The sequence below is a fragment of the Chiroxiphia lanceolata genome, chromosome 12 (genome assembly GCF_009829145.1).
Source record: "Chiroxiphia lanceolata isolate bChiLan1 chromosome 12, bChiLan1.pri, whole genome shotgun sequence".
Taxonomy (NCBI): Eukaryota; Metazoa; Chordata; class Aves; order Passeriformes; family Pipridae; genus Chiroxiphia; species Chiroxiphia lanceolata.
Window position 1 is genome coordinate 1,433,683 of NC_045648.1, and position 14,936 is coordinate 1,448,618.

Sequence of the window (14,936 nt, forward strand, 5' to 3'; positions counted from 1 at the left end):
TTGGAAGCGAAATTCCCTTCTGAGAAATGGATTCCCAGGCTTTGTGAACTGCTGGTAACTCAGGGCAGAGCCACTGGGGCAGCTCAAACTGCAGGAGCGATTGGCTGGAGAAAATCTGCAAGCCTGGAGTCGTGTCTGAACAGTGTTTGATTTAAAGCAAAGGCACATTTTATCTTAATCCATGAGGAAAGTTTTACTGTTCTCGGGAGACTCCCCCCACCAGGTGAGCCAGATCATTACCCTGGTATTAAATAAGGTTGCTGACACAGTGGTAATCTCCATCTCTGCTCTTGGAGGCTCCAGGTTTTTTCAGCCACGCTCCAACCTAATTGTCCCTGGAGTATTTATCTTCCAGATGGGAATTGTTTTCCCAGAGCTCGCAGCATTTCCAGGACGAGTCGTTGCAGAAAGACCAGTTCAGACAATCTCTGGCTACAAAACCAGGAGCCTCTCCAAGAGCAAACAGCTCCCACCTCAGGCTAAGAGGGAACACGATTATTTCCAGCTCTTTGGGAGGGGGTCATGGCCAGACAAATTTACTTTTTATTAAGAATGTTCTTCCCCTTAACTGAGCCTTTGTGGCTGACAGGAGAGCCAGTTCCTATGGAATAAGCTGCACTGGAGCCTGAGCCAGGCACAGACACAGCTAAAAGAGCTTCTAAACACCCCCTGTCCTGTTAGAATCTGACAAATCACAAAATACAACAACTTCTACGGCATTCAAGAATAGTCTGAAAGATTGTCCCTTTGCATAAAACAAGGAAAAAAAGACAGAGGACCAGGAAGTCTCAGCTTCTGGAAGCCACACAGGTCACAAACACATATTTATTTCCCCTTCCTCAGTGATTTAAAACAAATAAAACGTATGTTTTAAAATACACAACTAACACAAAATAAATTGTAACATAAATTGACCGATCTGGGATTTACAGACAGAGAATCTATAAAATGAGGATCCCTTCAGCCATCACTTTCCAGCAGAACAGCAGAGAAAGAAGCTGCAGTTGCTTTCTGAATATCTCACATACCTGCATGAAGCACATGGAGCTTTTGTGGGTCAATTTTGCAGGAAAAGCTGGAGAAGAATGTACCTGGAATTCCATGAATGTACTTGCATTGCAACATGGATAAAGAGGCTTCCAGGAGCAGCTTCCAGAGCCTCTCAGCAGCAAGTCCCACATTCCTCCATGCAGGGTTTTTGAAATCTCTGCTGCACCAACAGACATTAGTATTTTGCATGAGTTACTCAGCTGCAGCATCACTTGATTTAAATAAATTATTGCCATAAAAGATGCATATTTTCCTCCAAGATTTAAAGAAAAGATCTTTATTTCTTGCAGAGTGATCTATTCCCCCCGTGCCATAAGTTACCACCCAGTGCTGAAGAGTTAAGCACTAAAACTTTGCTATTAATTAGCTCCAAATGAGATAACACTTCTGAACATGAGATCACACAGTCAAATATATCCAAACTATCCACTTTTTTTCCCCTCATTTGTCCCATTTTCTGGGATGCAGCACAGGAGACAGATTACATCATCCCTGACTATTATTCTGGTATCTCAAAAAGTTTTAATTAAGAATCATATTAAAGTTGGATCCTGACTTGCAAAGTACTGAACAGCAGGGTGAAACCAGTACATAATTGAATCTCATTTCCCTGAAAAGTAACCAATCCCTGTGTTGATGCCCCAAGAGAGGGAAAACTGGAATAATCGGCTCACAATTCACACTTAAAAAAAAGAATAAAATTTAAACTCAAATGACACGGGATAAAATTAATGTTTTCTTTTAGACTAGGAAGCAAAATTCCCTTCTGAGAAATGGATTCCCAGACTTTGTGAACTGCTGGTAACTCAGGGCCAGCTCACAGGATGCACCAGGATGTTTGGTTAGGCTTTTATCTGGAACCACAGGAATAGAGAAAAGCCTCCAATAATTGCCTCTAACATCTAGAACACAACTGGGGAGGGAGGAAAGGAGGAAGGATGGGAGAACAGGAAAATCAGGAGAGAAGATAAAACAGCAGGTATAAGAAATAATAATTTATCATTAAAAGAGATCCTTTTCCAAAGGAAATAAATCTGCTGACAACAAATGCCTCTGAAATACACTGGCCAAATATCCTATTCCCTTCTCATGCTGGTCCACTGAGAATAATAATTTATTACTCCTAACAATTAGTCTTAATTATCACAGAAATAAGCAATGGAGCCAAAAATCCCCACTGTGTCAATAAGCTGAAAAAAAACATTCAATCAAGCAATCAGACTGGCATCTGCACTGCCTTTTTTTAAAAAAAAAAAACTAAAAAATAAAGAAAAAGAAAAGGAAAAGCTAATCATTCTGCACAGCATCTCTATTTCATAAGGTCTTCAAATCTATGGATAGAGATTACACCAGGAAAACAAGGTACACACTTCTTTTTAAGCAGCCATAAGTCTTTTCAAGTAAGTCAACGAGATAACATCTTAAACAATAAGAAATTTTCTTTTTATATTCCATTTCTCACATATGTAAATAAAGAATTTGCACATCTGAAGTGGTTTTCCACCATACAGTTGGTGTAAGAAGAATTACTGCCCCTCTGTATTTTACAGGTGAACCAACAGGTTTTTAGGCACCAGCACCAAGAAACAGCACTCCCATGTTTGCAGGACTCTGGAATGATTTATTCTCAGAATATCAGAGATAATCCCAGATTTTTCTGAGTTGGAAGGGACCCACAAGGATCGCTGAGCCTACACAGGACCATCCCCAAGAGCCACACCACGTGCCCCAGAGTTATTATTTACATCCCATATTGACACTGATCGGCTTTAAAGCGCCAGAATACATTTTATTATTAATCAGCAGCTGGATAAAATAAATCCTGGGATGTCAGTCGGAGTGCAGGTGCAAATGCTGGCAGGCAGGAGTCGGTGTCCCAGCGAAAAGCTCAGCCCCGTTCCCAGCGAGGCGGATCCGGGATCCCGGGTCAGGCAGTTAATGAGACACGGATGACTTCTCTGGCTGCCGCTCCCGGCACTAAAGAATCGGGGAGACTGTCAGGAATCACTTGGATTTCAGTCCAAGTGCCGGCACAGCTTGGAAGGAGAGCGGCGGGGGCACGGCCTGAATGCGAATCCTGGGAAGGCGCCTGAAGGAGGCAGCGGCACAAAGAAAGGGAAAGCAGGAAGTGCAGGGTTTCGTATCTCCCCCAACGACAGGGCTCTTCCCACCATGGAAAAATGCAAAAAGATGACAGAATAATGGGGGAGGAAGCAGAACCTTCCTGCTTTTCTTCAGCTTTCAATGAGGATAAAGAAAACAGTTTCAAACCACAACGTGCAGCCAGAGGCGGGCTGGGAAGATGCATCTTGGGCAAGGCCTAAACTCCGGACAGAGCTGATCCAAACCCCTCCAAATTCGGGATACTCTGTCCTTCCATCTTCCAGAGCTTGTCCATGCCAGAAAACTGCATTTTTCTATGTATTAGCTGCAGTGTTACCTACAGGCTCAAGCATGCAGTGAGTTAGAAAGCTATATATATATTCCCTATGCAATATTTTCCTGGCCCACATATAGCACAGACAAAGCTTATTTCCCCATTTTCCCAGTCACTCTGGCACTTGTTAAGGACAGACACTAAGGACACTTGCTCAGTGGGAAGATATTTCTTTTCCCAGTGCCCTCAACCTGACACCCTGTGCCCCTCCCCTTCAGACACCTCATCCTCCAGACACAATTTCTCTTATAATCAGAGTAAGACTGAATCCAATTCACCATTCCCACAGTAACCCCTGCCCTGCATGGAAACAAACTGCTTGATGGAATGAGGGGGTTTATAAGCCAAGTTTCAGCCACACCTATGATTTAAAAATACATGAAAACCATTGCAAGTAAACTCCAAGAACGATCCTGGATTTAACTTGGCTTCAGCCACAAGAACAGCCAGGACTGAAGGAGCTGCCCAAGAAAACTTTGATAGCAAAGTTCAAACTTCCACAGTGATCCCGAGGAAGAGAGAACAGCAGCACTGACTGCTCCTATCCCACTCCCTCACTTTTCCAAGCCTTTCATGAGCTGCCTCCCCCCAGCTCTCCAGGCAGAGGGAGGATGCTGCTCCAGTCACTGCTCTTTTTCATCTTTACTGCCCCAACTCTTGCCCCACCTCATTAATGCACTCATCCAAATCCCACCCTGAATAGGAATTTGCATATACACAAGCCTTTGGCAGCTCATTAATGTCCTTTGAATGACTCTCACATGTTCATGAATTTATACTCTGCCTGTCCTTGGTACCTACACAGGCCAAAGGCACAAGGGTGGGGGGATTATTTAGGGGCTCACAACAAAATAAAGCATTTCCTGGGTTTCTAAAGCCTAGGACTTCAGTGTGAAGTGTCTTCACCTTTGTGCCTCCTAAATTCTAACTAGATAACAACATACAGCTTCCACTTCCAGGTATGGCTGTTGCTTCCCAACATTGCTCAGCCTCTGTGTCAAAAGCAAACAACAGTGATATTGGGGGAAAACACAAAAATAAAGGCTTCAAGACATCAGAGCCCAAGCAATGAAGGAGTCAAGGCATTTAATCAACTCTTATTTAGCTCAAGCCCTTCACCAAACCATAGGAAAAACAAAGGCACATTTCACAAAAGTGTTCTAGTTAACTGAAGATAGGAAACAAGTTCCAACACATCCCTGCTTCCCCTTCAAACAGCTTGGCACCACCTCAGAGTCCTCCATGTGTTTAAAAACAACAGCCCAGCACAGGTCAAAGGCAATCTGCACACCCAGGCTGCACACACGAGTGTTCTGACAGCAGGAAGAACTTCCTAAAAAAATAAAACCGGGCCACGGATCCTCAGCTGCTTTTCAAAGTTCTTCTGTTACCAGGGTGGCTGAGCTGTTCCAAGAGCAAACAATAGGGGAAGGTCATGTGTGGAGTTCTGGGCTGGCACAGCTTAACCTGTTCCTTGACATCCCAGGAAACCAAGGGATCAGCAGGATGACAAAGCTGCTGCTGGTGGGACCTGGTGTAAGGAGGGAGGAAAAGTGGGAGAGCTCGGGGATGGAGCAGCTCAATGGACACAACCCAAGTGATGGCTCTGGGAAAAGCTGAGCAGCCAGACCCAGCCTTCCACACACAGGGATGGCTCTGGTGACCTTTGCCACCCTGGGGCAACTCCTGGGCTCGAGATAAACACACCTCTGAAAACATGGGCTCAGCAGCAAACATGCAAATCCTTGGGGGAAATCATCAGGAAGGGAACAGGGAGCAAAGAAGAAATCATGACACACTGTATAAATCCCTGCTTCACCCAGATCTTAAAAAAAATTATATATATATATACACATACATATTAGGAGTGGAAATGTTCACAGAAGGAAGGCACAAGTTCACCAGGATTTCCCTAATGAAGAAACAGCAAAAGCTAAGACTTTTCAACCTAAAGATGGAGGACATGGGGACAAATGTGACACAATCTATAAACCAGGACAGAACAAGGAGAGCAGACAGGGATCAACTTTTCAGTCTCCTCCATTCCACAGCAGTGACCTGGGGATGCAAGTGGGTGGAGCCAGGCTCAGAGGAAAAGGAGCAGGGTCCTCACTCATCAAAGAGCAGCACAAAATTCCCTCCCTTGTGAATGAAACAAATTTATAAAGGTTCAAGAGAAATCTGGGCAGGCACTTGGAAAATAGATTTATTCTGCCTCATCCAGCTGGTATCCCCTCTGGATGCAGAGGACTGAGCTCCAAGTGGCTGGAGACCAGGGCACTGCAGCAGGGAGGTGACAATTATTCCCCACACTTTGCCTGTTGTTGCTTTTCCCTCCTCACTCTTTTCTGGAAGCTGTACCAGGGATGGCCCCTTGGTCTGAACCACTACAGCTACTTTGACATTCTTAAGAATCAGTTTATAACACGTTTATTTTTAGCCATTTCCTCAGAAACCCAAGTGACACTGTCAAGAGCCTTCAATAAAAACGTCACTTCTCAACTACGAGAGTCAAATTTTAACACCGAAGCGGCAAGAGCAGAAATGAACTGAATGAAGAGCTGGGTGTGCACCCCTTAGAAAAATATTATCTAAAATCCTTGCAATTCAAACCAACAACAGTCCTGATACTTGATTTTAAAAAAAATGTGAAGCCCTGCCATGGAGTGGCCTCAGCAGATTCACAGATGAGATACTGTTAAATCAACAAGGAACCCACCAAAAAGAACAGCTCCCTTTGTGTCCCACATTTTCCATCCTGGTGCTGCACATTTATAGGTGCACTCATAGCTCCATCCATAGCTTGGGCAGAGCTGCTCCAACAGCTTTTCCAATAAGCTGAAAATCTACACAAATGCTTGGACTGCTGCAAAGGCTCTTATTTTGTACCGGGGAAACAAGATACAACATCTGCACGAAAGTGAGATCATTTTGTCAGGGGAGTCTCGAGAAACAACATGAGGAATAAATGCATCAGAAAACATTCTCATCCACACAACTTTTTACAACACACTCCTGCAGTTTGGATTACAGATTTTACCTGACCCAAACACATTATCCCTACTGTATTTGGCTTCTGCTTTTCTAAAAAAAATAATAGCGAGCTGTGTTTCTGCTAGAGAGCCAAACAAACCATCTATATTCTATTTTTCGTGCTAATGAATCATTTTTCAGTTGGAAAGATGAACAGGGCAGTTTTATAAAGTCCAGGCCCTGCTCTACCAGGAGGGGAGGGGAACATCTTGCAGAAGGCACTGAGTGAAGGTGAACGAGAAGTTCCAACTCTGAAGATTCTCATCAGATTCTCTGCAGCAAATTTCTCCACGTGGCTGGACAGCGAAGGTCTCTCACCTGCTCACACAGCAAACAAGAGGAGATGCTCTTCCAAGGACCAAGAGTAGAATAAAGACCTGGTTTTTACAAGGTATGAACCCAGCTTAGATAAACCAGGCCTCTAATCTCAGCTCTGCCCACCACAAATTCCTGAGAACACTGATCCCATGTTTGCACACTCCAATGGCTGTGCCCCCAAAAGCTGCATCTTCAGGTGCTGCAGCCAAGCAAGAAGGACACTGAGCTCAGTTTTCCATCTGCTTTATAAGCATGTATTTAATGGGAGGGGAGGAAAGAGTGGGAGAGGTTGGTAGCCCAGTTTCCAAAATGGACAAGAATCCTATGGATCCTCCTGGTGAGGAGCTGCCCACCTACTGCCTGTCACCTGCTCCTCTCAGAAGGTTCACTGCTTATGAAATTCAATTTTTTGAAGCAATTTGCACCTTAGTGGACTGTCACAGGAACTACTCATGCACACTGCTGAGGCTGTTAAGGATTTCCAAACACACCTCCACTAACAGAAACCCTCAGGAGTAAAACCTCATGGAATCATCGGCCCAAATCCCATTCCCAAACAAACTGCTGGTATCTTATTGCCAAAGATGTGAGGTACAGCAAGAGGCTGGGGGAACAGGGCTAACTCAGCCTGGGGTAAAGAAGGCTTTCGAGGAGCCTCGTGGCAACCTTCCAGTGTGTAAAGGAGGTCATCAAGGAAACAGAGCCATGACCTTCACACCAGCACACAGCAGAAGGATGGGAGACAACAGGCACGAGATGAAATAAGAGGTTTAGGATGGATACGAAAAAAAAAAACCCAACACAACCCTGTTTTCACCCTGAGGACAGTTCAGCAGTGAAGAGGTTGCCCACAGGGTTGGTGTCATCTCCATCCTCAGAGGTTTCACACACCAGACTGGATAAAGTCCTGAGTAACCTGTTCTGACCTCACAGCTGATCCTGCTTCCAGCAGGAGCTCGGAGTGGAGATTTCCCACGCTCCCTTCCAGCCCAAATTACCAAATGATCTATGGGCAGGATCAAGGGAGCAAGCAGGTGTCAAACTGAAAGTAACACCAAGGAAAGCAAACAGGAGACTCCTCCTGAACTCTGGTTTGAAGAACTGAGCATGAAAAGCATTCTTAGGATACACCATAAACAGGGCACAGGGAAGGAAATCTCTCCAGAGATGCAGCTCAGTTCACTGTGGGAAAGCTGCTGGCTGCGTGTCAGCCTCGAAGCAAGGAGAGACTGATATTCTCCCTTCCCCTGCAACCCTCAGATATCCTTCTAGGATGGAAAAAACTGGCACCTGGAGCATTGCCTCGGCCCAGGCAGGGCTGGCAGGAGCAGGAGGCAGAGCTCACCCATGTGTCCAGAAGGCTCATTCCCATTTCTGAACAAACCCAGGGAAGTCCAGCCCTGGTCCATGCTCAGTGATGCACATGGAGTGACCAGCACTTATCTCCCCTCCCCAGTGCTGAATAAACTTTCACATGCCCAGGGAGCCTCTGCTCTGCTGCACAGCCCAGGGCTCTATTCTTACCAAGCAATGGCTTTAAAAGGCTCCTTTTCCTCCTCCATTAATTATCATGCCACTTCCTATATAAATCTCTTGTATATCATCTCCTATAGACATAAAGGTCAAGCTTAGGTTGCCCTCTGCTCTCATTGTATACTGGCTTTTCATTTCTTTGTTTCACATGGTCCAGACAAGGCCATAATACCCACCCTCTGCTCACTCCTGCTCTGCCCTGGCCCTGGGACACAAAGCTCAGAGCCCTCCACTATTCCTTGTGTTTGCCAAGGGACACAACAGACAACAGAGACATCCACGGCCATCCCTAATCCCAAAAGGAGAACAAGATTAAGCAAATTGCTGACAAACTCCTGGATCAATACAGCTGCACCAGCCACAGGAGCCTCAGCAAAACAGGGAGAGAAGAAACGACAACCCAAAGGTTTGTGGCACAGCACAGGGAGAATAATTTACTGTTACCTGGTTTTAATGTGGTCCTGGCTGCCACTGAAAATTTGGAAGATCAGAACAAAGCCAGATAAAAGTGACATCTCCTGGCCCCATCCTCAACTCCAGATACTCTCAAGGGTTTGATACCTTCGAGTTTTTCTTGTAGCCCCAAAGTTTTGAATTTGCTTTGAAACAGCCACATTTTATAGCAGTGACTACACGTTCAAAATGGCTTTGACAGCACTGAGCAAAATTACAGAAATGAGCACTCTTTCTCCTGCTCACCCCTCCTCCCTAATAAAAAACCCCTACTTTTAAGAATGGCATTTGTTTTCATGACCAGATTACTACTGAAGGTACTATGTGCCATTTCTGCATGATAAAACCCAATCACCTTCACTTTAAAAAGCCCAAACCAGCACTCCTGGCTTTTACTACACAGAGCTGGAATAGTGACAGAGCAACGAGATACCTGAGCTCCAACAAGGGGGTTCCAAACTCCAGCTGCCCGACCACATGTCACAGGAGTCCCCCAAACTGTGCATTTCCCCCTTTCTCCCCCCTCAAGAACAGGACAAACATTTCTCTGTGATTCCTGCAGGCACAATTCTGTGACCAGAGGTGAAGGGGGACAGCACAGGCTGAAGCAGCTGGGCTGCACGAGACCCCCAAGGTATTTACTGACCAGTTTTTAAACGTGAAAACTCGTGTTTTCATCCTTCCCTGAAATCCTGGCTGTCAGAAGGCGCTGACTGCTTTTTATGGAGGGTGACAAGGCTGAGCTTTTCACTAGAAGGGCACCTGCAACATCCTTCAGTAAAGCAGAAGTTTGTAGAGGGGAAGCACAGCAGCAAAAGCAAACAGACAGCTCTGAGACCACCTCAGGACTGGAGGTGGAATTCTCTCCTTGCAGAGCCAAAGGGCCAAACACCAACAAGAGCAAAGTCACAAGAGACCCAATCCATTTCCCAGCCACCAATCCTCTGGGATTCGAGTGATCCAAAAAGTAACCCTTTCAAAATGTTGATTCACAGCAAGCAAGGGACTGTTGCTCCAAATTCAGCATCAGCAGAGCCCAGGGAAGGCCACGCTGATGGAGCCACCAGCTGCCACTGACTCCGAGCACTGGGACAAACAGGGATTCCAGGAGATGCCCCAGAGGAAGGCACCAGGGAGGCACTCAGAGGGTGGGAGAGGCCTGGGGGTATCTCAGAACAATCACAGGCAGCACTCAAGTCTCAAGTGTGTGGAAGTTCTGCTTTGCTTTTCACTGTAATGGCACTAAAGAGGGAAGTGAGGAGAGTTGACTTCTCAGAGAACAGATTACAGGAACTCCAATCCTCCCTGCCAGAGACATTAGTGACAGGTCTGCACTTATCTCTGTGCCCTGTGTGAATGCAGGTCAGGCCATAAACCATTGAAACCAGAGCAGTGGCTGCATCCCTATAAATAACTTCAATATTTGAAGGTATCTGAACTGTCCACACCCTGTTCCACGGGATGCTTTTAACTATCTGTCTTGGGTGCCTCAGCCAGAAACTGAGCCCTGAGCACTCACCCTCCTGATGGGAATATTTCCTCATGGAATAAAGCTAAAGCAGATGCATCTTCTACCTGCCTCTTACCTTCCCAGCCCCGTAACTGTAATTTCTAAAGCGAAAGAAAAATGAATTGTAAACCCATGAAAAATATCCAGTATGGTGGGTATGGTTCTTACCCCTTCCTTCCTTCTCACGAGTGGCATCAAATAAGAATTTCCCTTGCACAGAACCACAAACCCCTCCAGGATGGCCCCCAGTGCTGGGGAGGGTTTCTCCACAAGTGCAGTGACACTGTATTTCCGTGTGCACAACAGGCAATCTGGGTTTTATTGGCCATAAAGAAGGGTTATGGATTGGGGCTCTGACAGTTAAGTGGTGATGCACAGCTGCCAATGTTATTCCTCTGGTGTCTGCAATCCCAGTGGTAAAGACCAAAGGCTAAAAAAATTGATACCTGGACCAAAACACAGTTAAAAATACAATGATGCTGCCACACACCAAATTACTGCACGAAACCACCCTAATCCAGGGACTCAGATAACAATGAAAAGTAGATTATATTCACTTTAATCACAGAAACAAGCAACCACAGCAACTTGTAAAAGGATTAAGCAAATACAGCTTGTAATACAGAGGAGTAAAATTCTAATTGAACACCGAAATAGGTAGATTGTGCTTATTGGCACTGAGGATGCAGTTCCAGAGATCCACTTGTCACTACTATCACCCCCACCTAAAAGCTGTGCCATCAACCTGTCCCCCTCAAAAACTGCCTCCCTGCATTCAGGGGAAGGGTATTTCCCAACTGGATATTTCTGACTGGTTTGTTTTCCTCCCCATTGTGTGGAAAGGCTTTTATGAATTTTCATTCAAACTCTTGGCTCACTTTTTTTTTTTTTTTTTAAGTATAAATTGTGTCTAACAAGAAACACACCAGGGATCTCTTCAATCCCCAAAGGCACTTTCTTAAAAGGAGAGAGAACAAAGGAGAAAACCTCCCAGCATGTGCTTTCCAAACCAGCTCCTTAGGACAGTATCAAGAATGACAATACTCGAACATAAGCTTTTCTTTCTCCTTCTTTGATCCATGTATAATTGAATTGATTATTGCAAACTGTGTAATGATTTCCAAAAGACTTGAGTGCAAGGCAAAGATCACAACAATCTAATAACCAATTTAAAGAGATGTAAGAAATATTGAAGGAAAGATTTAATCACTCAAGTATACTCCTTCCAATTAGAAAGAGCTTTAAATAGCTTACCTTGAGATAAATTAGAGTCTGTGTGCAATTATACAGGAATAGTAATTAAGATCAGGAAAATTCACATATGCCTCAGCCTATGGAGTTATGGAGAACTCCACAGACTTTCCAGTTACCTTATTTCAGCAGCAGAAATGAAAACATACTGGTTCAATTTATCCAAGCCTTCCTACGGAGTACCAAAGAATTCAGTAACCTCACAAGTCTGGGATCTGCAAAGTATGTTTGATCTTATCTGATTATTTTTTTTTTTCCAATGGGACAAACAGTCCCAAATGGGGCAAATATTCTTGATTATGGTGAGATAACACATTACAAAAAAAGGCTATTTCACGATTTAAAGCTCCAGGAAAAGTTATGGCAAGTAAGACTGACCACTGTTCTTCTGGAGGGAGCAAGAACTTTAATTTGCCTTTGGCAACACCATCGTATCATATTCCCCAATTTACACGTGCAGTGCTACCCACAGGTCTTTACATGGGAAGGCAGCAAAGTTTTAGAAACTTGCCTAAGTTTTCCTGACATACTTTTTCTGGCAAGGCAAGCGAGTCACTGCACAACCATTACATTTGATTTTAGTTTTAAAGGTCACTAAAGCTGAAATCGATGCCATTTGCTAATCAATCGGAGGAGAAATGAAAATAATTAAAGGAATTCACTGGTCATTCTTCAAACAGCAGAGTCTTAACCACAAACCTTCCTTTAGGTACCTTTCAACTTGGAAAGAGAATTTTAAAAGAATTTTCTGGGGATTTACTCCTGCTCAGAAAACACCCACTGCCCCCAAGGACGACGTCACAGCTTTCCACTAGCCACGTTTTTCCAAGGAGCACTCACCTCATCCAGTACCTCCTAACTGAGCTGTGCTGCTCCTGGAAAACCACCCTGTGACAGCTACGACCCAAAGCAGGAATTTTTCGTGCCCCCTTGTCTTCCCCTCTCCTTCCTGACGCAGAAGGACCCACCCACGCACCTTTTTTCCTTGTAAAAAAAAAAATGTACTGAGGTCTTCAAAGTATAAACTCATGAAGTAACTATTTTTTCTTATACCGAGCCCACAAAAACTAAAGGAAAACCCCAAGTTTTCACAGAATGCAGTGGGATCCTTCAGTGCCAGACTGCAAGTGCCACTATCCTGAGCAGAAAACTGAAAATGAAAATAAAATAGTCAGCTTGGCATTTATTCTCCAAACTCCTGAGGCAGCAACAGTAAGTTTAGGAAAAATTAATTTCAAAAGTTGTGATTTCTTCCTACCGGTTCTCACTAAGGAAGTTTTAGAGAGGGATCAAGATAGAGGTCTGGGGTGAGGAGCAGACACAGAAACAGCTCTGTGAAAGATCCACCTGTGAAGCTGCAGAGGAAGAGGAAAGGACAGCCCCCCCCCCCCCCCCCCCCCCCCCAACCTGATGGACCACAGGCTTCAGGTTTCAAAGCTCCCAAGATGGATAAATTGCCAATTTTCACAGCCAAATCCTGCCTTTCAGCCCCGTCCCTTGACCTGTCATCTTAACGCACACCCAAAAAAAATCACTTTATTCCTTATCTCTCACCTCCTTTAACTCCATTTCAGTGAGTGTTGCTAATAAAGGCATCACATAAAGCCCATCTGGCTGCTGTGCACCCAAACCCCTCAGAGCTGGCTACCAAAACACACTATTCCATTCGCCACGCTAAGACTGACAGAACTTTAATGCTGGAACCACATCCCAACCTTTTATCTCCTTATGTGGGAAGCACGTTTTGAAAAGAAAAAGGACTTGAGGACAACACGGCTCAAGCAACACAATATGGTCTGAAAACACCCAGAAAAAACTAAGGCCAGAGGAGGATTTAAAGAAGGATCTGAGGGTCCTGAAGTTGGACACGCTCAAGGTTTTATACTTCTTCACCTCCTGACAGCTTCTTAAACATCTAGAAATGAAAGTGCCCAATACCTTTGATACGCAGAAAACTGAGACCTACTGAATCTCTAGGGAAAAACAAAGTATTTCCGTAGTCGTACCTTACACATCCCGCACTTTGTTATGCTTTTAACACACTTCTGATTTTACGTATGTAACATAAACCCGATTTGTGCCTTTCACTGAATTAACTTTAAAGCAGGAGACAGGAGCCCTCCTGGTGAATAACGACCCTGTGACAACTGCGATCAAACTCCCGAACTTCTGCCAGGCTGCCGGGCGTGCAGGGCAGGGTTTGCAGCCCCACGCCCGGCACCGAAGCGATGGCAAAGTTTGGGGAGGGAGGGGAATGCTTTTCCTTGGATTTTTGTGCGTGTGTCCAGAGAGGACGCCCCGCCACCCGCTACGACGGTTCCTCAAAATCCCTGATGGATAACTGAAGTGATTACTGCAAGTGCGTGACGACTTCCCAAAGGCCCAGGGGTGGAAGGCGAAGCTCGCGGGGGCTGCTCCCTGTGCCGAGCCCCCCAAAAAACCCGCCCGGGCCGCACCGGGGGAGCTCCAACTCGGCTGCGGGGCGGCCGGAGCGCCCCGTTTCCATGCGTTTCGCAGGATGACAGGGACCGGCGCCAGCTCAGCTCCGCCGAACTCCTCCACCTCTGCCCGTGACGCGCTTTATCCCGCGGGGCGGGCGGCGAGCGGGGCCGCCCGGCGCGGTGCCCGCGCTGTCACCGCCGCACTCCCCGCAAACTTCGCGGGGAGCCCGAGGGCTCCTTCCCCCGCCCGCCCGCCCCGGCAGCGGCCGCGCTGCCCAGCGCCGGCACCCCCCGGGAGCTCGGCGGGGCCGCCGCCCTCCCCGCGCAGCCCGCCCGGCGCGGCCCGACCCGGCGGGCGCGGAGTGGGGCCGCCCGCGCTGCCCCGGCGGAGCGCGGCCGGCGAAGGGGGGGCGGCCAGGGGAAGGAGGGCAGCTCCGCGCTGCGCCGCCCGCCAGCGCTCCCCCCGTCCCTCCGCCCCCGCTGCCGGCGGCCGCCCCGCCGCGCCCGCCCCGGCGGGACCCGCGGCCGCCCCGGCCCGTCCCGGCCGCGGCCGCGGCGGCTCCGCGGGGGGACCCGGAGCTGCGCTTTACCTTTAGTTCCGCACTGTCCGCCATCTTGCGAGGCCGCGCGCAGGCGCAGTGAACCCCGCCGGGACACCGCCCCCCCCCCTCCGCCGCCCCGCCCGCTCCCGGCGCGCAGCGTTTGAATCGCGGCGCCATTTTGTGCCTCCTCCTCGGGCGGGGGGTGTCCCCCCCCGGTCCCCACCGCCGGTCCCCGCGATCCCAAGCAGCGACCCTCAACCCGCACCTCCGGTCCCTCCGCGGGGCCCCCCAAGCCGCCCCGGTGGCCCCGCGTCGCCGCCGCCGCCCTGCCCGCAAAGTTTCCCCCCTTCCAGCGCGGCCCCCGCGGG

The 14,936-nt window shown here is 47.2% G+C and overlaps 1 protein-coding gene across 2 annotated transcripts in view; it reads right to left on the bottom strand.

Annotated features, from left to right (window-relative positions):
• PIAS1 (protein inhibitor of activated STAT 1) overlaps positions 1-14,648 on the bottom strand; it is a 58,891-nt gene extending 44,243 nt beyond the window's left edge. For both annotated transcript variants that reach the window (XM_032700653.1, XM_032700652.1), the window contains exon 1: positions 14,617-14,648. In XM_032700653.1, coding sequence (XP_032556544.1) covers positions 14,617-14,640 — 24 coding nt within the window. In that variant the 5' untranslated portion in view covers positions 14,641-14,648. The remainder of the gene's footprint in view (positions 1-14,616) is intronic.
• Between the last annotated feature and the right edge of the window lie 288 nt (positions 14,649-14,936).